Source organism: Scomber scombrus, chromosome 7 (genome assembly GCF_963691925.1).
Source record: "Scomber scombrus chromosome 7, fScoSco1.1, whole genome shotgun sequence".
NCBI classification, from domain to species: Eukaryota; Metazoa; Chordata; class Actinopteri; order Scombriformes; family Scombridae; genus Scomber; species Scomber scombrus.
In genome coordinates, this window is record NC_084976.1 from 2,515,780 (window position 1) to 2,543,563 (window position 27,784).

The 27,784-nt window shown below is 35.5% G+C and overlaps 2 protein-coding genes across 6 annotated transcripts in view; both read left to right on the top strand.

The window, feature by feature from the left end:
• Window positions 1-1,143, top strand: part of LOC133983551 (cytochrome b5 reductase 4) — a 28,899-nt gene extending 27,756 nt beyond the window's left edge. For all 5 annotated transcript variants that reach the window (XM_062422666.1, XM_062422670.1, XM_062422667.1 and 2 more), the window contains one exon: window positions 886-1,143. The gene's annotated coding sequence lies outside the window, so the exon portion shown is untranslated. The remainder of the gene's footprint in view (window positions 1-885) is intronic.
• Window positions 1,144-1,747: 604 nt separating this feature from the next.
• On the top strand, window positions 1,748-10,864 carry LOC133983318 (melanocortin-2 receptor accessory protein 2A-like). The gene is made up of 3 exons (XM_062422369.1): window positions 1,748-1,926; window positions 5,763-5,862; window positions 10,405-10,864. Exons 1-3 carry the CDS (start codon window positions 1,806-1,808, stop codon window positions 10,862-10,864), a joined length of 681 nt encoding a protein of 226 aa, XP_062278353.1. The 5' UTR covers window positions 1,748-1,805.
• The last annotated feature ends 16,920 nt before the right edge of the window (window positions 10,865-27,784 follow it).

The following is a 27,784-nucleotide window of genomic DNA, read 5'->3' on the forward strand; positions in this document are numbered from 1 at the left end:
AATCCCTAGTGACTCTTCTTCTATTTGGATGAAGAAATATTCTGTCTGCTGCTGCAATCTTTTTTATTTATTCTGAAACTAATAAACTAATAAATAATCTGAAGTCAGACCTGGATTAGATTAACAAAACAGAAAAGTAACATTCACATGTATGCAGATGACTTGGTTCTCTTGGTTGTAATATTTTCTTAATGCTGCCAAAATGATACAAAAACATGATTTTTCTTAAATGAATGACTATTCCATATTAATTCCAAAAACAATACAGTACAGTTTTACCAGGAAACACACTTTTATGTTATTTGAAGTAATTATTTGGTCATAATAATCACTGAATCTGGCATTTTTAATTAAAGTATTTATCTTTGAAGTGACCAAGTATTTATTGAGTCATAACTCCCTAAAAGGAGGTTAATGTTAACACTGTAAATTAGTCTTGGTCTTCAGTGTTTTCCATTATATTTGTAGATGTTTGTGTTTCCCACGTCATAATGGGAAATTAATTAAACCTAAAGTTAAATGCCGCCCTCATCCCTGACCCAATATGACCATGGACTTTATGATCCTGAATGTTAACAGCTCAACCATCACCTCGTAAAGTACACCTGAAGACAGACAGTCTGTTAAACAGCAGACAGGAAGAAGTAGTTATGAAGCTTAGTGAAAGTTCAGTCAGAAGACTCTAAAACATACAGGCATAACTGGTAACTTCTGCCTCCTTCAAGCATGCTCATCTATTACCTAGATTTCTATGTCTAGGGCGTTATCTCAATTGTTGCCAGTCACCTGTCAATCTCAGCAACCAATAGCAAAACACCACACTTCAGCCTTAGCCTATCATCCTGTAGCGGCCCGTTTAAATGTGCTTCACTCCCTTTGCTTCAGTCCTGTCATACAGCTGTTCCTGCGCCCCACCACCTCCCCATCTCTGCCATTCTCTACAGGATCTGCAGTCTATTCCCATCTTCCATCTTCTCTTCAGTCTCATCAGTAATCACCACCACCAGTGTCTGGACTTCATGGGGGATCTACATATATATGCAGCCATTCAGGGATGATTACTCATGGAGTTCAAGTGCCAAAGACTTTATCATTACTAAGATTTTGTTCATTACATATTTACAATAAATATCTTTCTATTCACTTGTCTCTCCTGATTGAAATATATATATATATATATATTGAAAACTGAATAAATGAGACAAAAATCACCTCCAAATTACAAGAAAGAGAGTTCTCTGTCACACGGTATCTATAAAAATACACATTTAAAATCCACTGACTTAACACAATCATAAACAACATTGTAACAGATTGGTTTCTATAGGAGTGTCTATGTATTGGAGCCACAAGTATGTGTAGCCTCTGTTTATCTCAATAGAAAAAGGTTACCAGAAGATTGAATGCTGGGTGAAGACACACTCATGGGAAATAAAAAGTGGAATCCATTTCCTCTTCTTGCTGTACAGAGCCAGCTGCTTCAAAAATGTACAAGAAAGGAGCAAGAAGGGAGAGAGAGCAAGTGTAGGTAGAGAGAGGAGGAAGAGGAGGGTGAAGAGGAGGAAGAGGAGGGTGAAGAGGAGGAGGTCGACACAGTGTGGGAGAGAGAAGGAGAGAGCAGCAGCATCAAACAGCCCATCTCAGATTAGTGTGTGCGTATGTTTGTGTGTGTGTGTTGCTCAGTGTGTTGTTCCTTCTATGTGACGATGAGATGATGTGCAGGGTTTGAGTCGGATTCTTCAAGAAATCTCAGGAAAGCATCTGGAGCTCAGTGTGGTTCAGAGCTGTGCCTCTCTGTCTCTGACATGTCAGGATCTGACAGTCCAAACAGCACCAGTGTGCCTCCGGTCCTGGACTATGAATGGAGATATGAATACTATGACGAGGAGGAGCCGGTGTCTTTTGAAGGACTGAGGGCACACCGCTGTGAGTAACATTTCCTTTGTGTACTTTTTACTGAGAAACAAGTGGAATTCATCAGAATGATCCAGTTTGTGTCTGCCTGTAATGCCAGCAGTTAGGAACCACAATCCCTCAGCTTCTAGAATAATTAAACAGAACTACTTAAATCTCCTGTGGCTCTGAGCAAAAATTCACCACCTTAAACTTGGAAAGGATTTGTCAAACATGCCACATGCAGTGCTTCTGTTATGTCGTATAACACTTACCCTGACAGCTCATTATTAACATTAAAAACTGCTGTTTAAGATATAGATAGAAGGGGAATATACAGTAGAATGAGTCTGTTGCAGACAGCTGTGTCCCACATCTGTAAAATACCAACAAACAGTAGAGGTGTGTAATCAAATGTTGTTTTTATTTTATTTTATTTCGGTCATTAAACTCAAATACACATGTATAAATAAAGTAAATAATAATATGTCCTTGTTTTCTTCATCTCCCTTAGATATAGTGACAAACCCAAAGGGGAGAAAATAATAAATAAACAGATATGAAGAGATTAAAGTTAATGAGATGCTTCAGGTTCAGCATGAATATTAAACAGTTGCGACAGAATCGCATCAGATATGATCTATTATTGATTATGGGGCTGCTTACAATATTATAACATTAGCCTTTTATAATAGATTTTGAGAAATGACTTTCTCTGAAAATGTAATCCGATAGAAAACCTATGAAATAATGTCATTTCTCTCTTATGTAAATACACCTACCTGCTTAGATTGATTGATTTTATTGACTTTATTACTGCTCTCAGCACCTGAATTTAACTGTGTTACTGTGGATGATCTTATTTGTTCATATTGTGGAAATTAAATAGTTCCACTGAGTCATGTTTGTTTTATATCTGTGTGACTCACTGGTTGTTCTCATTAATCATAATCAGAAGTGTGTCCCAGTGGTACTGAAGAGTGAGGATTGGGATAATAACCCGATCTCACCACTTTCAGTCATCATTGGATTATTAGATAGAGATTGGACATTATTTTTATTTTTTATTTTTTAGCACTTTAACCCTTACGTACTGTTCAGATTGGGGCATTTCACAGTATCCCCCCATAATTACTCTCTATACATAATTTGGGAACCACAAATCATTCATGTGTACCTGATCAGTCGTTAATGAACTGGTCATTTGCCCTTAATGAAGCTTTCAGAGAGCAGAGAGTGTAATCTTTAGTTTTTATGCTTTTTGTTGGAGAAAAAATATGTACAATCACACTATATAATGGTCTAATGTTATATATCACTGGAGAATATAACACTTTCAATGACTGATGATGATGGATAAACAGCATTTTGGAATGGTGTTGTTGTGGAATTTCTGCTAAAACACTGGACACAAACACATAAAAGAAAGCACAGACACTGATTGATCTGAAGATTAAATTGAGTTATTATATGGAGCTAAATCATGGTCATATGTTTTCTTCATTTGAAAAAGAGATTTGAAACTGAAAGTCCAAGTTTTGATATTGAAATTTGGAAAATAAAACAATTTATTTCAAAAACAAAATTTTGAATAAACTATTTATTTTCATACAAATCTTTTATATTTTTACAGTTTCAAATCTTTTTTTTCAGTTCAAACTTTTGACCCTGATATTGCTTTGGGGCTGTGGTATGAAGAAAGAGGGGTGTGAAATAATGATGACCCCATAACAATAAAGGAGAGGGTCTCCTCTGTCTTCCTGAAAGATAATGTTGCTGTATTTTGCATGTAGGCCCTTTAAACTTGCTTGGTAACGGCTGCTGCTAGTAAGAAACACTGTGTTTCTCAGATGATGCTGGCTATGCTGGACTTTATTGATGGCTGATGTTACACAGGAACATGCATCAAGGTAAAAGATGTGTTTAGGTGGAGGATTTGCACAAGTTAAATTAGGAGCATATGGCTAGCATTCAATAAATTAGCTTCAAACTCCAGCAGCTATAGTTTCTGTTGCAGCTAAAGAGTATTTATTTCTTTACAACCACATAAAGCAGAAAATAACCAGCAGCTGTTACTCTCATGCAGTGTTCAACACTACACTGAGTTTTATTCTCTCTACGCTTTCACAGCTCGTTACTTTCTGACTCTACAGCACCACCTGGTGGCGGAATCTATACAAGGCTTAACTCATAAATGAACCAACTGCAATTTAAAAGAATCCATTAAATGAACTAAATTACACAACAAATTACAAAGATAGATGATTGATCTGTGCCATTTAAAAAGTCACAGATCGTAATATACTAGAATTCAAAAATACAAGTAACATTTTGTTATTATTATTGAAATCAAATATAACTATCACAGCCAAATCACTTATGTGTTCAACATTAACTGTCCCGGGAGTACATGAGAAATGCATTTTTTTTGTTGTGGAATGTATGACAGGGTTAAATAAAACCTAGTGTGATCTCTGTCTTTACTTAAGCAGACAACTTCACATACATTGCTTGTTTTTCTAATAGTGTGTGCTGTTACAGTAAATCAGAGGCAAGCAGAGCACAGTTTAATAAATATTTATTTGCACAAAAACAGGCAGATCCAACAAGCCTCTGGCTAGATTCACTGTGGGGAAAAAACTAAAAGGTAGAAGACAGAAGAGGAAGGGAGACGAAGAGCTGTGACAAAGATAGGTGATATGGCTGTGATAGTTATGTTTGATTTCTTTGCAGAACTCACACAAAGAAAAGCATTCTTCTATCTCGCTATACAAAGTCAAACTAACATCTTTTATCTCTTAGATATAAGCTCAAACAAAGGAGAAGCAATGTACCTCCTAATGATAACAATACATTCCAAAAGACACAGTGATGAGACAAAAGCAGTGATCCTACATCCACAATCTGAGATTAAAATTATTCAAACCAACCATTGATCCTTCTTTACAGTGGTTTATGAATTTTTGAATAAATATGAGTCAAACACTCCATCACAGTACAAGTCTGTGTATCAGCTCCACAAAAAACATTTTTAAAAGGTTGAAATATTTCCATTTTTGTATATTCAGGGTCACATGAGGATAAGTCATCACATTTCTGGCTAAAGGTGTTTTTCCTTCTCTCAAATGTAAAAATAAGTCAAATTAGACTCTGAACAGTATGTATGGGTTAAGTCTATCTTATTATAATAATGCCCACAGTGAAACAACATTTGGTTCTGTTTATATTGGCCCCAATTTGAATAGAAGTGATGAAGGACAAATTCACACTTTGTTCTTTGTATAAAATACCTTCTAAAGTTCAACTGAAGCTTCTGCCTGCCTTTTTTGTATGAAATTCCCTTTTTGTGCTTTAGCAGAACAGAGGACAGTTATTAATACAATACACCGACTGGCCTGACATTTTCTCAGATTTCCTATAAACCCTTCAGACTAGCTGTCAAACTCCACACTTTAGTCAAGTAAGTGGGGGTGGATTCCAACCAAGGAAGTCTCCTACTGTGTGTGTGTGTGTGTGTGTGTGTGTGTGTGTGTGTGTGTGTGTGTGTGTGTGTGTGTGTGTGTGTGTGTGTGTGTGTGTGTGTGTGTGTGTGTGTGTGTGTGTGTGTGTGTGTGTGTGTGTGTGTGTATAATATGACTGTCATATCCTTTGGGGACAAGTGTGTTGTATTATTACCTCTCATGATAAGATTGTAATACTGCTGTAGGATAAGACACACCAATATAATCTGATGTTTGGACAGTCTTTGTCTTAAAATATATATCATTCCTGCTAGTCTTATGAATTCTATACTGAGGCTGTGTTGGCAGAATATATTGAGAGCATTTATCATCTCCTCTATCTTTTTTATTTTTTATTTTATTTCGCAGACTCTATAGTGATCGGCTTCTGGGTCGGCCTGGCTGTCTTTGTCATCTTTATGTTCTTTCTGCTCACTCTTCTGACCAAGACTGGAGCTCCACATCCCGAGTGAGTCATTGCAATTCAACTATGCTCAATGTGCTTAAATACAGTTAGATAAGAATGTTCAGAAGAATGGCTTCAAGAACCCGGAAGCTCGGGCAGAAGCAGTCGAGAAGTCAAGATGAGGATGTATCATTGCAGTAGTTAACAATAACTACTCTTTTTAGTGTTCTGTATTGTGTGTGTATCAAGGTCTCTTATTCCTTTGTGTCCACTGTTGTCCAAAGATCTATTTAGAAACATGTCATTGAACATGTCTCACCAGAAAACCTACTGTGGATTAATATGCCTGAAAATAGTCCCCAACACATGTAACGCTGGGTGTAGGTTAGTGCCACCTCTATTAAATCTACTCTGGGTTATGAGTAAGAAACAGCACAAGGACAGCTTCTTTAGAGCAACTTGTGTACTTTTAATGTCCACTTGAGAACAAGACAAGTGGCACCCCAACAACAAACTTGATACATCACTTCACTGAGCAGCGTATCACTCCGCCCAATCTAAACTAAACACTACGGACAAACTACATAGTAGGAAGTAGTTCCTAATTTAAATAACAATATAAAGGATATATCCATTAAATCATGAACCACCATTCAAATCATACAAAACATCCAACCAATACCAAAATCATATATTATATATTCTTCAAATTAATTCTTCACAACAACACTTCACACTAGGAAACTGATGCTTTTAAAAAAAACAAAACATGCAGCTATATATTTGTAAGGTGTTTTTAAAGATTTACATCATCAGTAGGAACCAATGGGCTTTGAGCTGAGTCAGGAAGAAAATATTAATGACTGTATGCATGTATTAGTCATGGCTGGATCTACCATACAGGCAATCTGGGCAAGTGCTCAGGGGCCCTTGAGCAGAAAGCAGCTCTCAAGTATGGGAGAATATTATGCAATTTTATTCTATTTTATTTTATCTTTTTTATTTACAAAAATAAATTTCTCTTGATGTGGATAATTATGGTCACTGTCAGAAGCCTAGTAGGTCCAAAGCTAAATATGGAGTTACAAGGTTTCCACTCCACAGCAGCGTTATCCAATCAGAATGAAATAAAAGTGGTTTGGGGGACATGAGCTTCAATGCCCAGGGGCCCCTGTGGGTACTAATACAGCCTTGGTACTAGAATAACACCAGCCTTAATCTTTAAAACAAGTCATGTCTACTTATGATGTAACAGACCCTTATTAGTGTGGACATGATCTATGAGCAGTTCAATCTGAATGGGAATTAATGAGTTTTCCACAAAATCTTGAAAATGAAATCTCCTTCTTCTCCCTCATTAAAATGTCAACGTCTATCTACATTGGACCAGGATTGGTTTTCAAACTAGTTGTGATGTCACAAATCTCGCTCGTAGTCCTGCTGCTTAAAATCAGATTTTTAGTGAGCTTTCCACCTGAATGTGAAAACAGCTTTCTATGATCAAACTGTGAACATACATCATTCTGCACAGTGAAGCTCAAACATCGAGCTGCAGGAACTAGAAGAACTTTAATCATCATGTGACCCCCTAGATTTAACTTGAGACACTTTGTGGAGTTCCAGAGCCCCAGGGGCCAGATGCGTAAATGATGTGTACACACATAAACATATAGACACAGAATGAGTGAGAGAGAATGTGCACACCTCACACATTCTACAGACCAGGTGTGCACCGTATATGTTTATTAAAGTGATCTGAGGCTGATGTGATGAGGTGGAGGTAATTATAAGGTGAGTGATGCGATTCTTTCTTTTTGCATTCAGACAAAGATCTATGTGTCACATTAATCATTACTTATCTTATTTTTTAAATGTACACAGGAGTCAATATTTCATTTTTCTGTTAATATCTTTTTTTATTTGATCCTTAGTTGTGTCACACCTATAACGCTGGTTTAGATATGAGCCCAACAAACTGAGATATCACTGCTGATGATAGTTTACAGTCCATGTGATGAATTAATGATATGGATACTATAAGTAGCCCCACAGCTGTGTGTAATGAGTGTTCTGCTGTTGGAGAACATCAACAGTGTAACACAACCTGTGGAACTGTATGGCGTCATCTTGTTTGATTGACAGGTGTACGACAGGTTGAGCAGGTGTTGAATTAATATGAAAGCAGCTGGTTCAGGGTGTCTTCATCCATTTTTGGATCACTGTGGGAGTGGAAATGAGGCTTGTGTACGTGCCTCCTATTCCTCAATGATTAAGATTTATAAAACAGAACCATGCAGACGTATAGCTCTATAAACCTGATGAAAAGAATGTGTAAGCATATTTCTGGATATGTTGTGTTCTATAAACCAAGAGTTAAAAATTCAACAGAAATATTAAGCTACAACAATAAGCTCAGCCTCCTTTGCATATATATATATATATATATATATATATATATATATATATATATATATATATATATAGGTTTATATTATACCTCAGAAATGTTCATATAATATTCATTCTGAGCTCATACAGTTGGTCCACACACACTGCTGTGCTGTGTTTGTGTTAGTGGTGGAAATAACAGCACGTTGGGTTATTTGGAAGGAATGACATCATCCTGCTGGCTTATTAAGAGCTGTGGTTACCAGAGCATCTACAAAAAATGAGTCAATATTGACTCTGCCTGCTGGCTGCTGACTGTGAGGGCTGGAACTAAGAAATAGTAACTGATCAAAAATGGGGGTGAATCTTAAAATAGAGGGAAAAAATTGATGTGAAATGAAAAATAGTGATACATGATTGAGTGATTTAATGAAAACAGTCATGTTTCATCATTTTTCCCATCTTACATTCATTATTCATCATTCACAACACAAAATTGCCATTTGTCATTCAAGGAAAGTGACTTCAAGTGTTGGAGTATTTGATGAAATGAGTATAATTGAGTATAATTAGGGCAGCAAAGTGGTGCAGCAAGAGGGTTCTGGGTTTCAAGCTGGCCAGCTGGGGTCCTTCTGTGTGGAGTTGCATGTTCTCCTGGTGCCTGCGTGGGTTCTGTCTAGGTACAGCTTCCTCCCACAGACCAATTACATGCAGGTTAGATCAACTGGTCACTCTAAATTGCCCGTCGGTGTGAATGTGAGTGTGAGTGTGAGTGTGAATGGTTGTTTGTCTCTATATGTGAGCCCTGTGATTGACTGGTGACCCGTCCATGGTGTACCCCGCCCCGCCTCTTTCCTAATGACAGCTGGGATTGGCTCAAGCTCCCCCCACGACCCTCTGTAGGATAAGTGGTTTGGAAAATGGATGGATGAAGTATAACTGTTGAAGAGGATTCTGGCACAACTTCACCTACTCCTAAGGTGCACAGAGAAAGGGAAAAAAAAGTCAAAGCTCCAGCAACACTTGTAGTATAGAACAACATTAATGTTAGATGAACTTGTTTGGGCTTTGATAAGTTCTGTTTGCACATACATCCCACTGATACTGTACCTGGTCTATGAACACAACAACAAGAGGAGAAAGCTGCACACTGCAATGCCATTTTTTGTATTTTGTCTGTAACTTGTTCAGGATATAATTCAGCAGTCATCAGATTAACATAATGTCATATCTATGAAATCAGACTATTTCTATCATTTTCATCCAGATTCACCATCAGGTCCAAATTTAAAATTTCTACTATTACAATACTTTAATTTGTGATCAAAGACTTGTGAAAAACAATCTAGTTTATATTTGACACATTTATATTTTGTAGATACATTGTTTCATTTGAATGCATCGTAGTGTAAGTGATAGTAGAGCAGGTGGACCCAAATGCAGAGACTGGAGGCAAAAGCAGAATCTTTATTCTTGGACATTGCATGTAAAATAAACTACAAGTAGGCTGAGCTGAGGAGAACAAACTTGACAAAGGATCCAACAAAAGTGAAGAGCAAAACCAAGACGGATCTAATGCAATGATGGGGGAACAGGTGACTAGACAAAGGCAAGCTGGGAGTTGATCGGCTGGGAGGACGTTGAAGACACGGCAGGGCTGATGAGACTGAAGCAGGACAGGTGTGCAGGCAGAGCAGGGCTAATGAACCTGATGCAGGGCAGGTGTGAGGAGGTGAGGAGGTGAGCATGAACACAGGAGGAGTGAAGGAACACACACAGTAAACCAAAACCCAGAAAACACAACAGCTCTCAATAATAACCTGGCATAGATCAAACTGTCTCAAGTATGTCCCACACTGTAAGACAGTTATTCAGTGATGAGTCAAATAACTTATACTGTATATATAAGATATATTCATTTATTCTTTGCATTGTTAAAACATGTTAAATGGAATCTTTAGATGGTATTATTGATCCTTTGGAGCCTAGTTAAGGTCTGTTTCAGGCTCAGCTAACCACAGATGGACAATATAACTTTATTAGAATAAGACTGATATTTCCATAAAACTGTATAGAGACATTGATGCTTCCTACAGGATGTTTTAGCATGTATCACGATGCTTGGTGTGCACGTGTTTTTCTTAAACTCAAGAAAAAAAGGCAGCACTGTCTCTTCTGTAATCTCTGTCTCTTTTCCTCTCTCCGTGTGTGCATCAGTGGACAGCCATGTGAGAAACGTCCTCGTCTGATTGGCTACATGGATACCAACCTGGACAAAGGAGCCCCTCCCTTCCACCCTTGTGGTCTGGACTCGTCTCGTTCTCTCTTCCAGTGCTATGTGTCCAAGGACGTTCAGGGGAGCTGCACGGCCCTGTGGACCACACCTGGAGGTGTAGGTGGAGGAGCATCAGGAGGACACATGAGGCCCAGCAGCAGCCAGGAAGAAGAAGAAGAGGAGGATGAGGAGGAGGAGGAGGTGGACACTACACTCCTGCAGGAACTAGCAGTGACGGCTAACAGGATGGAGAATGAACCCATCCTGCTGGCTCACTTCAACATCCCTAACTTTGTGAACTCAGAGCAGAGTTTGACAATAGGAGAGGACGACCTGCTGCTGAGAGAGAGGGATCAGAGAGGCATGATCAGGAAGCACGAAGACAACGATGACTTCACCTGAGACTGGAGAGAGGAGAGCAGGTAGGCTCAGGTCATTCTGACAAAACCAGAGTGGATGACAAGTTTTAGACCTACAACAATGAAAATATCCACTGACTGGTCACAAAATACACGTATTACCTAACCAGGGAGTCTGTGCTCACCAGAATAACGTCACTTTCAACTTCTTCTGGCCTATCAGGACATCTGGTTGAGAATCACAGGTTTGTAAAAAACTGTAAAAGAAATAATATAATGTGACGTCATCCATAGCTGTGAGTTTTTTTCCTGACATTTGAAGATTTTTTTTTTTTTTTTTCCATGTTCAGCCTATATTCATTCCACTTAGATGGAAATAGAACATTTTCTTCTTTGTATTGATTATGTAACCTGCTCTGTCCCTATGTTGGTGCTTTGTGACTGAAGTAGCATTGACAAAGACCGAGGCCACAGCACTCTATACCCAGAACATACTGTGAGAACATGATTGCTAGTCTGAATGACCAACATGTTAAAGATGGAAATGGATTTTGTAGTATTTGAAGTGGTTGGACTCATTGCCTGATGGCCTAAAGGACAGAAGTAATGAATTCAGTTAACCCTTACATACTGTTCATATTCTACACCAATTTTGACCCCCTTCTAAGAATCCCCTCATAAATAAATAAATACATAATAAAATAAATACATTTTGAACCACAGATCTATTAAGAAAGCATCAATAGTGGATCTGACTGATCAATAAATGTGATTAAACCTTGATTCATGTTTCATAGAGCAGAGAGAGTGTATGTTTTAGCTTTTACATCACTCATTTACTAACAGCTACTATCACACAATATCATGTCCTATTTTACCTAAGACATGAAAATATAACATAGCAATAATGATGGAAATGTATTTTATGTAAAGTGAAAATAACAAGAACTTTATGGAAGTGTGGGGTTTATTGTATAACCATTAGAGCTACATCATAAAAACTACTATCTTATTAAAACTATTAACTATTCATTTACCTAAAACACATGTCAATAGATACGGAGATAATTTGACCCAGAACAGCCTCAATGGTAAAACATTTGTAGCACCTATACAAAAGTAAAACATTTTTAAAAATGTTCATTGTTGTGCATTTTGGGCCACTTTAGGAAAAGTCATCACATTTCAGAATAAAAGACTTTTGGGGTGTTTTTACAGCTGCCAAATGTCAAAATGAGTCAAATTTGACCCGAACAGTATGTAAGGGTTAATAAAATGTAACTTAACATTAAACGACTGAATATGTGTAGCAAAGATACTGTAAAGTTATTAAAGGAGTGTATTTGTTTCCTTATGAATAGCCTCTATTATACTAATATTATTCTTGCTAAAATGTGGTAAATGTTTGAATTATGACTTCCTGCAGCACATTTATAAAGAAGCAACAAACTGATTTTGTGTTAGACTCAGTTATTTACTGTCAAGTGTATTCTTGGCTTTAGAAGTATAAAATTATGATTTCTAATACATTTAGATGGGTAAATAATAACTTTTTATTTCAACATGAAATCAAATAGATTTAATAGCAGTTACAATTAAGCTTTTTAAAAAGAAGCTCTTGCAGTAAGAGGTTAAACTGAGTTGCAGTGTTGTACACTACATGACATGGGCAACCAGGAATGTAATAGTTGGGTTTTCATTCAGGATTCTGGAGTCGGTGGAATTTCGTGTTTCTGTGTTGACAGAAGCATTTTCAATGGAGAGACCAACACAGCTGTTTGGACATCTTTAAAACTTTTAAGGATGATTTGTTTCATTTTCTTGCAAGATGGCATTGATCATGTTAAAGAAGACTTTGGGCTGCTTGGTGTGCACAGACAGAGGAAACAGTGAGCTACTTTATTTCTATTGAAGATCAGGATTATAATGGGGTTCATCTTCTCTCTTCCTGCAATGACAGCATATGAAGCCATTAGCTTAACCCCCACCCCTTCCTCCCACCCACATGTCTATAAATAAATGGTTACAAAAATAAATGATGTGGATGGAGGAGAAAAACATGCTCAGTATTCAGTTAGTGAGATACCCGTGTCATTGGAACCATCTGTGATGAGGATGTATGCTCCTTCCTTCATCTGCATGCTGTTCTGGTTAGGGCTGTAATGAAACTATGAAATTCTCCAATAGATAGACTCCAGAGGCCTGTAGCATACCACGAAGCTGGATTTTCTCTTATCGAGGTAACTTCAGGGTTAACTCTGTGGTTTTCTGTCCTACGACGCTGGTTCACTTCTTACCGGGGTAAATCACCATGGTAACTTATGCTGAACGGCTAACCTGCTCCAATCAGTCCTCTTGGAAAATGGCCTGCCCATTCATAGAAGATCCTGTCAACATTGGTGCGCGGACCGTTAGAGGAGCGCTTAAGAGAGAAATGAATTAATATTGTATAATCTCAGGAATGTATCGTAGAAAGAGATTGGCAGGGTCCCCTGATAATCATACTACAACAGTTATTTCAGAAAAATGTGTTTGTTTATTTTTGGGTAATTTTATTGTGAAAAATCATCAATAGCGTTAATATTATACACTGTATACCCCATCCTGAGGAGGGCGGAAAGGGCGCAGCTCAAGAGATTGGTTGGCGTGGGACTCAGACCAGACCTTAGGATGGAATGCAGGATCAGGGCGCAGCAGCACTCCAGCATTCCCAGGCAAGAAGCGGCAGCACTCTTCATGCACAGAAAGGGCAAGCTCACCCACCCTTTTTGTCGACACAATAGCCAACAAGAATGTAGTCTTGAGCGAAAGCCATTTCAGCTCAACCGTTTCCAGAGGCTCGAACGGCCCATGCCGCAAGGCTGACAAAACCATCTCCGAATCCCATGGGGGTACACCCGGCCTCCTGGGAGAGGGAGCAACCCTACAAGCCCCCCTAAAGAACTGAGCAATAAGGTCACAACAACCCTGTGCCAGTTTACAAGGCCCAACATGGGCCGCCTTTATGGCAGCCACCGCCCCCCTCAACATCGAGGGAGACTTGCCTGCCTCTAACAGCTCCTGAAGGAACTGAAGGATACCAGGGGCCATACAGGAGAGGGGATCCACGTGTCGTGAGGCACACCATGATTGAAACACCCCCCAACGATAGGAATAAGCAACCCTGGTCGAGGGAGCCCGGGCCCCCTGCAAAGTACCCACTACAGGCCCTCTCAGGGGCCAGGCCCAAAGCCTGAGGCCGTGGGGAAAAGGATGAAAAAGAGTTGGACTGGACTCTCTGTAGGAGTTGGTGCAGGAGGAGGAAGGGAGGGAAGGCATACAGGAGGCCCAGTGGCCACTGATGTGCCATCAAATCCGTCCTTAAGGGAGGATTGTCCCTCCCCATGGAGAAAAAGAGGGGACAATGAGTGTTCTCCCTGGATGCAAAAAGATCTGCCACGGCTGTGCTGTAGCGATCCCATATTCCGCTCACAACCTCTGGATGCAGCTGCCACTCCCCAAAATCCAAGGCCCAGGACGCAGCGCCGCACTGGGGGCATGTTCAGAAGTGCCAGGGGTATGACATGCACTGTGGCTGCCATTAACCCCAAGAGGCGGAGACATAGCCTCCAGGTCACCCTGGCCCCAAGCCGGAACTGGGACAAGCAAGCCCTGAGGGTGGCCTGTCTCACAGGAGTCAAGTAAAGAGTCCCTGCCCTGGCATCCAAACACATGCCTAGGAACTCCGTGGACTGTGAGGGCTGGAGCCTGCTCTTCTTCCTGTTGAGGTGCAGGCCTAGGTACTCTAAGTGCTGCCTCATCTCTGCGGCACTGCCCCTCCGAGCGAGCACACACGTTGGCCGGCCTCCAAAAGGACCTGTAGATCACTAGAAGCAGCAGAACCTAATTGAGGTGGTCTTGGCTGTGGGGCTGGTACCGGCCCCGCCGGAGCATACCAGACATCTCTTGTGTGACCGGCAAACCGGTGTCACGAGCCGCCACGCTTTCACCAGCCCGGGTAGCAAAGACAGTCGCAGCAATCCAGAGAGGGGCCCGTAGACCAGCTCTCCCAAACTCAAAGTAAGTCGATATTGTGCACACAAGCCGTCTAACCACCCCCCCCCCCCCCGCACGCATATGGAATATGTAGGATAGAGAGATAGTCTTGACACGATATAGAACATATGTTAGAATATATATCAATAATTTTTCCTCAAGCTATTTTTTTATATTCAAAGTCAAATGTTATCCACCAATAAGAAAATATAGTACACCTAAGGAGAACACCAATGCCCATGTTGCAAATATTTAAATCGCTCAAATATATAACCAGTTCTGAAAAAAAAAAAAAGTTTATTGTTTCAGACAATACTGTCAATACTGTAAAAGGAGCTCACACCTGTGTCAGAGTCCTTTGAAAAGCTTAATAAATGGTTAGATTGCCATCACCTATCAAATGATGAAAAACTATGTACAGATGTTTCAGTTGTGCAAATGTAGCATGATTTTGGTGAGCATACGGTGTATAATATTAACGCTATTGATGATTTTTCACAATAAAATTCCCCAAAAATATTCAATTTTTTTCCCCCCTGAAATAAGTCTTGTAGTATGATTATCAGGTGACCCTTGTTGTGTAGCATGATTTTGGTGAGTATACAGTGTATAATATTAACGCTATTGACGATTTTTCATAATAAAATTCACCAAAAATAAACAAAAACACATTTTCCTGAAATAACTGTTGTAGTATGATTATCAGGTGACCCTTGTTGTGTATCATGATTTTGGTCATCCTACACTGTATAATATTGACGATATTGAAGATTTTTTAATATAAAAAATCTCCAAAATTATATCAAAACTAATTTCCCCAAAAAAACTGTTGTAGTACGATGATCAGGTGACCCTTGTTGTGTAGTATGATTTTGGTCATCCTACACTGTATAATATTAACGTTATTGATGATTTTTCACAATAAAATTCCCCAAAAATATGCAAAAACACATTTTTCAGAAATAACTGTTGTAGTATGATTATCAGGTGACGCTTGTTGTGTATCATGATTTTGGTTATTCTACACTGTATAATATTAACGCTATTGACGATATTTCACAATAAAATTCCCCCAAAAAAAACAAAGACACGTTTTTCTGAAATAACTGTTGTAGTATGATTATCACGTGACCCTTGTTGTGTATCATGATTTTGGTCATCCTACACTGTATATTATTGTTGTAGTATGATTATCAGGTGACCCTTGTTGTGTATCATGATTTTGGTCATCCTACACTGTATAATATTAACGCTATTGACGATTTTTCACAATAAAATTCCCCAAAAAAATGCAAAAACACATTTTTCTGAAATAACTGTTGTAGTATAATTATCAGATGACCCTTGTTGTGTAGCATGATTTTGGTCATCCTACACTGCATAATATTAACGCTATTGATGATTTTTCACAATAAAATTCCCCAAAAATATGCAAAACAATTTTTTTTCTGAAATAACTGTTGTAGTATGATTATCAGGTGACCCTTGTTGTGTAGCATGGTTTTGGTCATCCTACACTGTATAATATTAACGCTATTGACGATTTTTCACAATAAAATTCCCCAAAAAAATGCAAAAACACATTTTTCAGAAATAACTGTTGTAGTATGATTATCAGGTGACCATTGTTGTGTAGCATGATTTTGGTCATCCTACACTGTATAATATTAACGCTATTGATGATTTTTCACAATAAAATTCCCCAAAAATATGCAAAACGATTTTTTTTCTGAAATGACTGTTGTAGTATGATTATCAGGTGACCCTTGTTGTGTATCATGATTTTGGTCATATTACACTGTATAATATTAACGCTATTGACGATTTTTGAATATAAAAAATCTCCAAAATTATATCAAAACAAATTTCCCCAAAAAAAATGTTGTAGTACGATTATCAGGTGACCCTTGTTGTGTAGCATGATTTTGGTCATCCTACACCAGTGGTCTCCAACCCTGCTCCTGGAGAGCTACTGCCCTGCATGTTTTAGGTATCTCCTCACTCTAACACACCTGATTCTAATAATCAACTCGTTATCAAGCCCTTTGACGAGCCTCAGCTGCTTGATAACGAGTTAGAGTGAGGAGATACCTAAAACATGCAGGGCAGTAGCTCTCCAGGAGCAGGGTTGGAGACCACTGTCCTACACTGTATAATATTAACGCTATTGACGATTTTTCACAATAAAATCCCCCAAAAATATGCAAAAACACATTTTTCAGAAATAACTGTTATAGTACGATTATCAGGTGACCCTTGTTGTGTAGCATGATTTTGGTCATCCTACACTGTAAAATATTAACGTTATTGGCGATTTTTCACAATAAAATTTCCCAAAAATAAACAAAAACACGTTTTTCTGAAATAACTGTTGTAGTATGATTATCAGGTGACCCTTGTTGTGTAGCATGATTTTGGTCATTCTACACTGTATAATATTAACGCTATTGACGATTTTTGAATATAAAAAATCTCCAAAATTATATCAAAACTAATTTCCCCAAAAAAAATGTTATAGTATGATTATCAGGTGACCCTTGTTGTGTAACATGATTTTGGTCATCCTACACTGTAAAATATTAACGTTATTGACGATTTTTCACAATAAACTTCCCCAAAAATAAACAAAAACACGTTTTTCTGAAATAACTGTTGTAGTATGATTATCAGGTGAGCCTTGTTGTGTATCATGATTTTGGTCATCCTACACTGTATAATATTAACGCTATTGACGATTTTTCACAATAACATTCCCCAAAAATATGCAAAAACACATTTTTCAGAAATAACTGTTGTAGTATGATTATCAGGTGACCCTTGTTGTGTAGCATGATTTTGGTCATCCTACACTGTATAATATTAACGCTATTGACGATTTTTGAATATAAAAAATCTCCAAAATTATATCAAAACTAATTTCCCCAAAAAAACTGTTGCAGTACGATTATCAGGTGACCCTTGTTGTGTAGCATGATTTTGGTCATCCTACACTGTATAATATTAACGCTATTGACGATTTTTGAATATAAAAAATCTCCAAAATTATATCAAAACTAATTTCCCCAAAATAAATGTTGTAGTATAATTATCAGATGACCCTTGTTGTGTATCATGATTTTGGTCATCCTACACTGTATAATATTAACGCTATTGACGATTTTTCACAATAAAATTCCCCAAAATTAAACAAAAACATGTTTTTCAGAAATAACTGTTGTAGTACGATTATCAGGTGACCCTTGTTGTGTATCATGATTTTGGTAATATTACACTTTATAATATTAACGCTATTGACGATTTTTGAATATAAAAAATCTCCAAAATTATATCAAAACTAATTTCCCCAAAAAAAATGTTGTAGTACGATTATCAGGTGACCCTTGTTGTGTAGCATGATTTTGGTCATCCTACACTGTATAATATCAACGCTATTGACGATTTTTCACAATAAAATTCCCCAAAAAAATGCAAAAACACATTTTTCAGAAATAACTGTTGTAGTATGATTATCAGGTGACCCTTGTTGTGTATCATGATTTTGGTCATCCTGCACTGTATAATATTAACGCTATTGATGATTTTTCACAATAAAATTCCCCAAAAATATGCAAAACGATTTTTTTTCTGAAATGACTGTTGTAGTATGATTATCAGGTGACCCTTGTTGTGTAGCATGATTTTGGTCATCCTGCACTGTATAATATTAACGCTATTGACGATTTTTCACAATAAAATTCGCCAAAAATATGCAAAAACATATTTTTCAGAAATAACTGTTGTAGTATGATTATCAGGTGACCCTTGTTGTGTATCATGATTTTGGTCATCCTACACTGTATAATATTAACGCTATTGACGATTTTTCACGATGAAATTCCCCAAAAAAATGCAAAAATATTTTTTTTCTGAAATGACTGTTGTAGTACGATTATCAGGTGACCCTTGTTGTGTAGCATGATTTTGGTCATCCTACACTGTATAATATTAACGCTATTGACGATTTTTGAATATAAAAAATCTCCAAAATTTTATCAAAACTAATTTCCCCAAAAAAACTGTTGCAGTACAATTATCAGGTGACCCTTGTTGTGTAGCATGATTTTGGTCATCCTACACTGTATAATATTAACGCTATTGACGATTTTTCACAATAAATTTCCCCAAAAATATGCAAAACGATTTTTTTTCTGAACTGACTGTTGTAGTATGATTATCAGATGACCCTTGTTGTGTAGCATGATTATGGTCATCCTACACTATATAATATTAACGCTATTGACGATTTTTCACAATAAAATTCGCCAAAAATATGCAAAAACATATTTTTCTGAAATGACTGTTGTAGTATGATTATCAGGTGACCCTTGTTGTGTAGCATGATTTTGGTCATCCTACACTGTATAATATTAACGCTATTGACGATTTTTCACAATAAAATTCCCCAAAAAAATGCAAAAACACATTTTTCAGAAATAACTGTTGTAGTATGATTATCAGGTGACCCTTGTTGTGTATCATGATTTTGGTCATCCTACACTGTATAATATTAACGCTATTGACGATTTTTCACAATAAAATTCCCCAAAAATATGCAAAACGATTTTTTTTCTGAAATGACTGTTGTAGTATAATTATCAGATGACCCTTGTTGTGTATCATGATTTTGGTCATCCTACACTGTATAATATTAACGCTATTGACGATTTTTCACAATAAAATTCCCCAAAAATATGCAAAACGATTTTTTTTCTGAAATGACTGTTGTAGTATAATTATCAGATGACCCTTGTTGTGTATCATGATTTTGGTCATCCTACACTGTATAATATTAACGCTATTGACGATTTTTGAATATAAAAAATCTCCAAAATTTTATCAAAACTAATTTCCCCAAAAAAAATGTTGCAGTACAATTATCAGGTGACCCTTGTTGTGTAGCATGATTTTGGTCATCCTACACTGTATAATATTAACGCTATTGACGATTTTTCACAATAAATTTCCCCAAAAATATGCAAAACGATTTTTTTTCTGAAATGACTGTTGTAGTATGATTATCAGGTGACCCTTGTTGTGTAGCATGATCTTGGTCATCCTACACTGTATAATATTAACGCTATTGACGATTTTTCACAATAAAATTCCCCAAAAAAATGCAAAACGATTTTTTTTCTGAAATGACTGTTGTAGTATGATTATCAGGTGACCCTTGTTGTGTATCATGATTTTGGTCATATTACACTGTATAATATTAACGCTATTGACGATTTTTGAATATAAAAAATCTCCAAAATTATATCAAAACTAATTTCCCCAAAAAAAATGTTGTAGTACGATTATCAGGTGACCCTTGTTGTGTAGCATGATTTTGGTCATCCTACACTGTATAATATTAACGCTATTGACGATTTTTCACAATAAAATTCCCCAAAAATATGCAAAAACACATTTTTCAAAAATAACTGTTGTAGTACGATTATCAGGTGACCCTTGTTGTGTATCATGATTTTGGTCATTCTACACTGTATAATATTAACGCTATTGACGATTTTTCACATTAAAATTCCCCAAAAATATGCAAAAACACATTTTTCAAAAATAACTGTTGTAGTACGATTATCAGGTGACCCTTGTTGTGTAGCATGATTTTGGTCATCCTACACTGTATAATATTAACGCTATTGACGATTTTTCACATTAAAATTCCCCAAAAATATGCAAAAACACATTTTTCAAAAATAACTGTTGTAGTACGATTATCAGGTGACCCTTGTTGTGTAGCATGATTTTGGTCATCCTACACTGTATAATATTAACTCTATTGATGATTTTTCACATTAAAATTCCCCAAAAAAATGCAAAAACACATTTTTCAAAAATAACTGTTGTAGTACGATTATCAGGTGACCCTTGTTGTGTAGCATGATTTTGGTAATTCTACACTGTATAATATTAACGCTATTGACAATTTTTCACGATAAAATTCCCCAAAAATATGCAAAAATATTTTTTTTCTGAAATGACTGTTGTAGTATGATTATCAGGTGACCCTTGTTGTGTAGCATGATTTTGGTCATCCTACACTGTATAATATTAACGCTATTGACGATTTTTGAATATAAAAAATCTCCAAAATCATATCAAAACTAATTTCCCCAAAAAAAATGTTGTAGTACGATTATCAGATGACCCTTGTTGTGTAGCATGATTTTGGTCATCCTACACTGCATAATATTAACGCTATTGACGATTTTTCACAATAAAATTCCCCAAAAATATGCAAAACAATTTTTTTTCTGAAATGACTGTTGTAGTATAATTATCAGATGACCCTTGTTGTGTATCATGATTTTGGTCATCCTACACTGTATAATATTAACGCTATTGACGATTTTTGAATATAAAAAATCTCCAAAATTTTATCAAAACTAATTTCCCCAAAAAAACTGTTGCAGTACAATTATCAGGTGACCCTTGTTGTGTAGCATGATTTTGGTCATCCTACACTGTATAATATTAACGCTATTGACGATTTTTCACAATAAAATTCCCCAGAAATATCCAAAAACACATTTTTCAAAAATAACTGTTGTAGTACGATTATCAGGTGACCCTTGTTGTGTATCATGATTTTGGTCATTCTACACTGTATAATATTAACGCTATTGACGATTTTTCACATTAAAATTCCCCAAAAATATGCAAAAACACATTTTTCAAAAATAACTGTTGTAGTACGATTATCAGGTGACCCTTGTTGTGTAGCATGATTTTGGTCATCCTACACTGTATAATATTAACGCTATTGACGATTTTTCACATTAAAATTCCCCAAAAATATGCAAAAACACATTTTTCAAAAATAACTGTTGTAGTACGATTATCAGGTGACCCTTGTTGTGTATCATGATTTTGGTCATTCTACACTGTATAATATTAACGCTATTGACGATATTTCACGATAAAATTCCCCAAAAATATGCAAAAATATTTTTTTTCTGAAATGACTGTTGTAGTATGATTATCAGGTGACCCTTGTTGTGTAGCATGATTTTGGTCATCCTACACTGTATAATATTAACGCTATTGACGATTTTTGAATATAAAAAATCTCCAAAATTATATCAAAACTAATTTCCCCAAAAAAAATTTTGTAGTACGATAATCAGATGACCCTTGTTGTGTAGCATGATTTTGGTCATCCTACACTGTATAATATTAACGCTATTGACGATTTTTCACATTAAAAATCCCCAAAAATATGCAAAAACACATTTTTCAAAAATAACTGTTGTAGTACGATTATCAGGTGACCCTTGTTGTGTAGCATGATTTTGGTCATCCTACACTGTATAATATTAACGCTATTGACGATTTTTCACAATAAAATTCCCCAAAAAAATGCAAAACGATTTTTTTTCTGAAATGACTGTTGTAGTATGATTCTCAGGTGACCCTTGTTGTGTATCATGATTTTTGTCATATTACACTGTATAATATTAACGCTATTGACGATTTTTGAATATAAAAAATCTCCAAAATTATATCAAAACTAATTTCCCCCAAAAAAATGTTGTAGTACGATTATCAGGTGACCCTTGTTGTGTAGCATGATTTTGGTCATCCTACACTGTATAATATTAACGCTATTGACGATTTTTCACAATAAAATTCCCCAAAATTAAACAAAAACATGTTTTTCAGAAATAACTGTTGTAGTATAATTATCAGATGACCCTTGTTGTGTATCATGATTTTGGTCATCCTACACTGTATAATATTAACGCTATTGACGATTTTTGAATATAAAAAATCTCCAAAATTTTATCAAAACTAATTTCCCCAAAAAAACTGTTGCAGTACAATTATCAGGTGACCCTTGTTGTGTAGCATGATTTTGGTCATCCTACACTGTATAATATTAACGCTATTGACGATTTTTCACAATAAATTTCCCCAAAAATATGCAAAACGATTTTTTTTCTGAAATGACTGTTGTAGTATGATTATCAGGTGACCCTTGTTGTGTAGCATGATCTTGGTCATCCTACACTGTATAATATTAACGCTATTGACGATTTTTCACAATAAAATTCCCCAAAAAAATGCAAAACGATTTTTTTTCTGAAATGACTGTTGTAGTACGATTATCAGGTGACCCTTGTTGTGTATCATGATTTTGGTCATCCTACACTGTATAATATTAACGCTATTGACGATTTTTCACAATAAAATTCCCCAAAAATAAACAAAAACATGTTTTTCAGAAATAACTGTTGTAGTACGATTATCAGGTGACCCTTGTTGTGTATCATGATTTTGGTAATATTACACTTTATAATATTAACGCTATTGACGATTTTTGAATATAAAAAATCTCCAAAATTATATTAAAACTAATTTCCACAAAAAAAATGTTGTAGTACGATTATCAGGTGACCCTTGTTGTGTAGCATGATTTTGGTCATCCTACACTGTATAATATTAACGCTATTGACGATTTTTGAATATAAAAAATCTCCAAAATTATATCAAAACTAATTTCCCCAAAAAAAATTTTGTAGTACGATTATCAGATGACCCTTGTTGTGTAGCATGATTTTGGTCATCCTACACTGCATAATATTAACGCTATTGACGATTTTTCACAATAAAATTCCCCAAAAATATGCAAAACAATTTTTTTTCTGAAATGACTGTTGTAGTATAATTATCAGATGACCCTTGTTGTGTATCATGATTTTGGTCATCCTACACTGTATAATATTAACGCTATTGACGATTTTTGAATATAAAAAATCTCCAAAATTTTATCAAAACTAATTTCCCCAAAAAAACTGTTGCAGTACAATTATCAGGTGACCCTTGTTGTGTAGCATGATTTTGGTCATCCTACACTGTATAATATTAACGCTATTGACGATTTTTCACAATAAATTTCCCCAAAAATATGCAAAACGATTTTTTTTCTGAAATGACTGTTGTAGTATGATTATCAGATGACCCTTGTTGTGTAGCATGATCTTGGTCATCCTACACTGTATAATATTAACGCTATTGATGATTTTTCACAATAAAATTCCCCAAAAATATGCAAAACAATTCTTTTTCTGAAATGACTGTTGTAGTATGATTATCAGGTGACCCTTGGTGTGTAGCATGATTTTGGTCATCCTACACTGTATAATATTAACGCTATTGACGATTTTTCACAATAAAATTCGCCAAAAATATGCAAAAACATATTTTTCTGAAATGACTGTTGTAGTATGATTATAAGGTGACCCTTGTTGTGTAGCATGATTTTGGTCATCCTACACTGTATAATATTAACGCTATTGACGATTTTTCACAATAAAATTCCCCAAAAATATGCAAAACTATTTTTTTTCTGAAATGACTGTTGTAGTATGATTATCAGGTGACCCTTGTTGTGTATCATGATTTTGGTCATATTACACTGTATAATAATAACGCTATTGACGATTTTTGAATATAAAAAATCTCCAAAATTATATCAAAACAAATTTCCCCAAAAAAAATGTTGTAGTACGATTATCAGGTGACCCTTGTTGTGTAGCATGATTTTGGTCATCCTACACTGTATAATATTAACGCTATTGACGATTTTTCACATTAAAATTCCCCAAAAATATGCAAAAACACATTTTTCAAAAATAACTGTTGTAGTACGATTATCAGGTGACCCTTGTTGTGTAGCATGATTTTGATCATCCTACATGGTATAATATCAACGCTATTGACGATTTTTCACAATAAAATTCCCCAAAAATAAACAAAAACATGTTTTTCAGAAATAACTGTTGTAGTACGATTATCAGGTGACCCTTGTTGTGTATCATGATTTTGGTAATATTACACTTTATAATATTAACGCTATTGACGATTTTTGAATATAAAAAATCTCCAAAATTATATTAAAACTAATTTCCCCAAAAAAAATGTTGTAGTACGATTATCAGGTGACCCTTGTTGTGTAGCATGATTTTGGTCATCCTACACTGTATAATATTAACGCTATTGACGATTTTTCACAATAAAATTCCCCAAAAAAATGCAAAAACACATTTTTCAGAAATAACTGTTGTAGTATGATTATCAGGTGACCATTGTTGTTTAGCATGATTTTGGTCATCCTACACTGTATAATATTAACGCTATTGACGATTTTTCACATTAAAATTCCCCAAAAATATGCAAAAAAACATTTTTCAAAAATAACTGTTGTAGTACGATTATCAGGTGACCCTTGTTGTGTAGCATGATTTTGGTCATCCTACACGGTATAATATCAACGCTATTGACGATTTTTGAATATAAAAAATCTCCAAAATTACATCAAAACTAATTTCCCCAAAAAAACTGTTGCAGTACAATTATCAGGTGACCCTTGTTGTGTATCATGATTTTGGTCATCCTACACTGTATAATATTAACGCTATTGACGATTTTTCACAATAAAATTCCCCCAAAAAATGCAAAAACACATTTTTCAGAAATAACTGTTGTAGTACGATTATCAGGTGACCCTTGTTGTGTATCATGATTTTGGTCATTCTACACTGTATAATATTAACGCTATTGACGATTTTTCACATTAAAATTCCCCAAAAATATGCAAAAACACATTTTTCAAAAATAACTGTTGTAGTACGATTATCAGGTGACCCTTGTTGTGTAGCATGATTTTGGTCATCCTACACTGTATAATATTAACGCTATTGACGATTTTTCACATTAAAATTCCCCAAAAATATGCAAAAACACATTTTTCAAAAATAACTGTTGTAGTACGATTATCAGGTGACCCTTGTTGTGTATCATGATTTTGGTCATTCTACACTGTATAATATTAACGCTATTGACGATATTTCACGATAAAATTCCCCAAAAATATGCAAAAATATTTTTTTTCTGAAATGACTGTTGTAGTATGATTATCAGGTGACCCTTGTTGTGTAGCATGATTTTGGTCATCCTACACTGTATAATATTAACGCTATTGACGATTTTTCACAATAAAATTCCCCAAAAATATGCAAAAACAAATTTTTCAAAAATAACTGTTGTAGTACGATTATCAGGTGACCCTTGTTGTGTAGCATGATTTTGGTCATCCTACACTGTATAATATCAACGCTATTGACGATTTTTGAATATAAAAAATCTCCAAAATTATATCAAAACTAATTTCCCCAAAAAAACTGTTGCAGTACAATTATCAGGTGACCCTTGTTGTGTATCATGATTTTGGTCATCCTACACTGTATAATATTAACGCTATTGACGATTTTTCACAATAAATTTCCCCAAAAATATGCAAAAACACATTTTTCTGAAATGACTGTTATAGTATGATTATCAGGTGACCCTTGTTGTGTAGCATGATTTTGATCATCCTACACTGTATAATATTAACGCTATTCACGATTTTTCACAATAAAATTCCCCAAAAAAATGCAAAAACACATTTTTCAGAAATAACTGTTGTAGTATGATTATCAGGTGACCCTTGTTGTGTAGCATGATTTTGGTCATCCTACACTGTATAATATTAACGCTATTGATGATTTTTCACAATAAAATTCCCCAAAAATATGCAAAACAATTTTTTTCTGAAATGACTGTTGTAGTATGATTATCAGGTGACCCTTGTTGTGTATCATGATTTTGGTCATATTACACTTTATAATATTAACGCTAATGACGATTTTTGAATATAAAAAATCTTCAAAATTATATCAAAACTAATTTCCCCAAAAAAACTGTTGCAGTACGATTATCAGGTGACCCTTGTTGTGTAGCATGATTTTGGTCATCCTACACTGTATAATATTAACGCTATTGACGATTTTTCACAATAAAATTCCCCAAAAAAATGCAAAAACACATTTTTCAGAAATAACTGTTGTAGTATGATTATCAGGTGACCATTGTTGTGTAGCATGATTTTGGTCATCCTACACTGTATAATATTAACGCTATTGACGATTTTTCACAATAAAATTGCCCAAAAATATGCAAAACGATTTTTTTTCTGAAATGACTGTTGTAGTATGATTATCAGGTGACCCTTGTTGTGTATCATGATTTTGGTCATCCTACACTGTATAATATTAACGCTATTGACGATTTTTCACATTAAAATTCCCCAAAAATATGCAAAAACACATTTTTCAAAAATAACTGTTGTAGTACGATTATCAGGTGACCCTTGTTGTGTAGCATGATTTTGGTCATCCTACACGGTATAATATTAACGCTATTGACGATTTTTGAATATAAAAAATCTCCAAAATTATATCAAAACTAATTTCCCCAAAAAAACTGTTGCAGTACAATTATCAGGTGACCCTTGTTGTGTATCATGATTTTGGTCATCCTACACTGTATAATATTAACGCTATTGACGATTTTTCACAATAAAATTCCCCAAAAAAATGCAAAAACACATTTTTCAGAAATAACTGTTGTAGTACGATTATCAGGTGACCTTTGTTGTGTATCATGATTTTGGTCATTCTACACTGTATAATATTAACGCTATTGACGATTTTTCACATTAAAATTCCCCAAAAATATGCAAAAACACATTTTTCAAAAATAACTGTTGTACTACGATTATCAGGTGACCCTTGTTGTGTAGCATGATTTTGGTCATCCTACACTGTATAATATTAACGCTATTGACGATTTTTCACATTAAAATTCCCCAAAAATATGCAAAAACACATTTTTCAAAAATAACTGTTGTAGTACGATTATCAGGTGACCCTTGTTGTGTATCATGATTTTGGTCATTCTACACTGTATAATATTAACGCTATTGACGATATTTCACGATAAAATTCCCCAAAAATATGCAAAAATATTTTTTTTCTGAAATGACTGTTGTAGTATGATTATC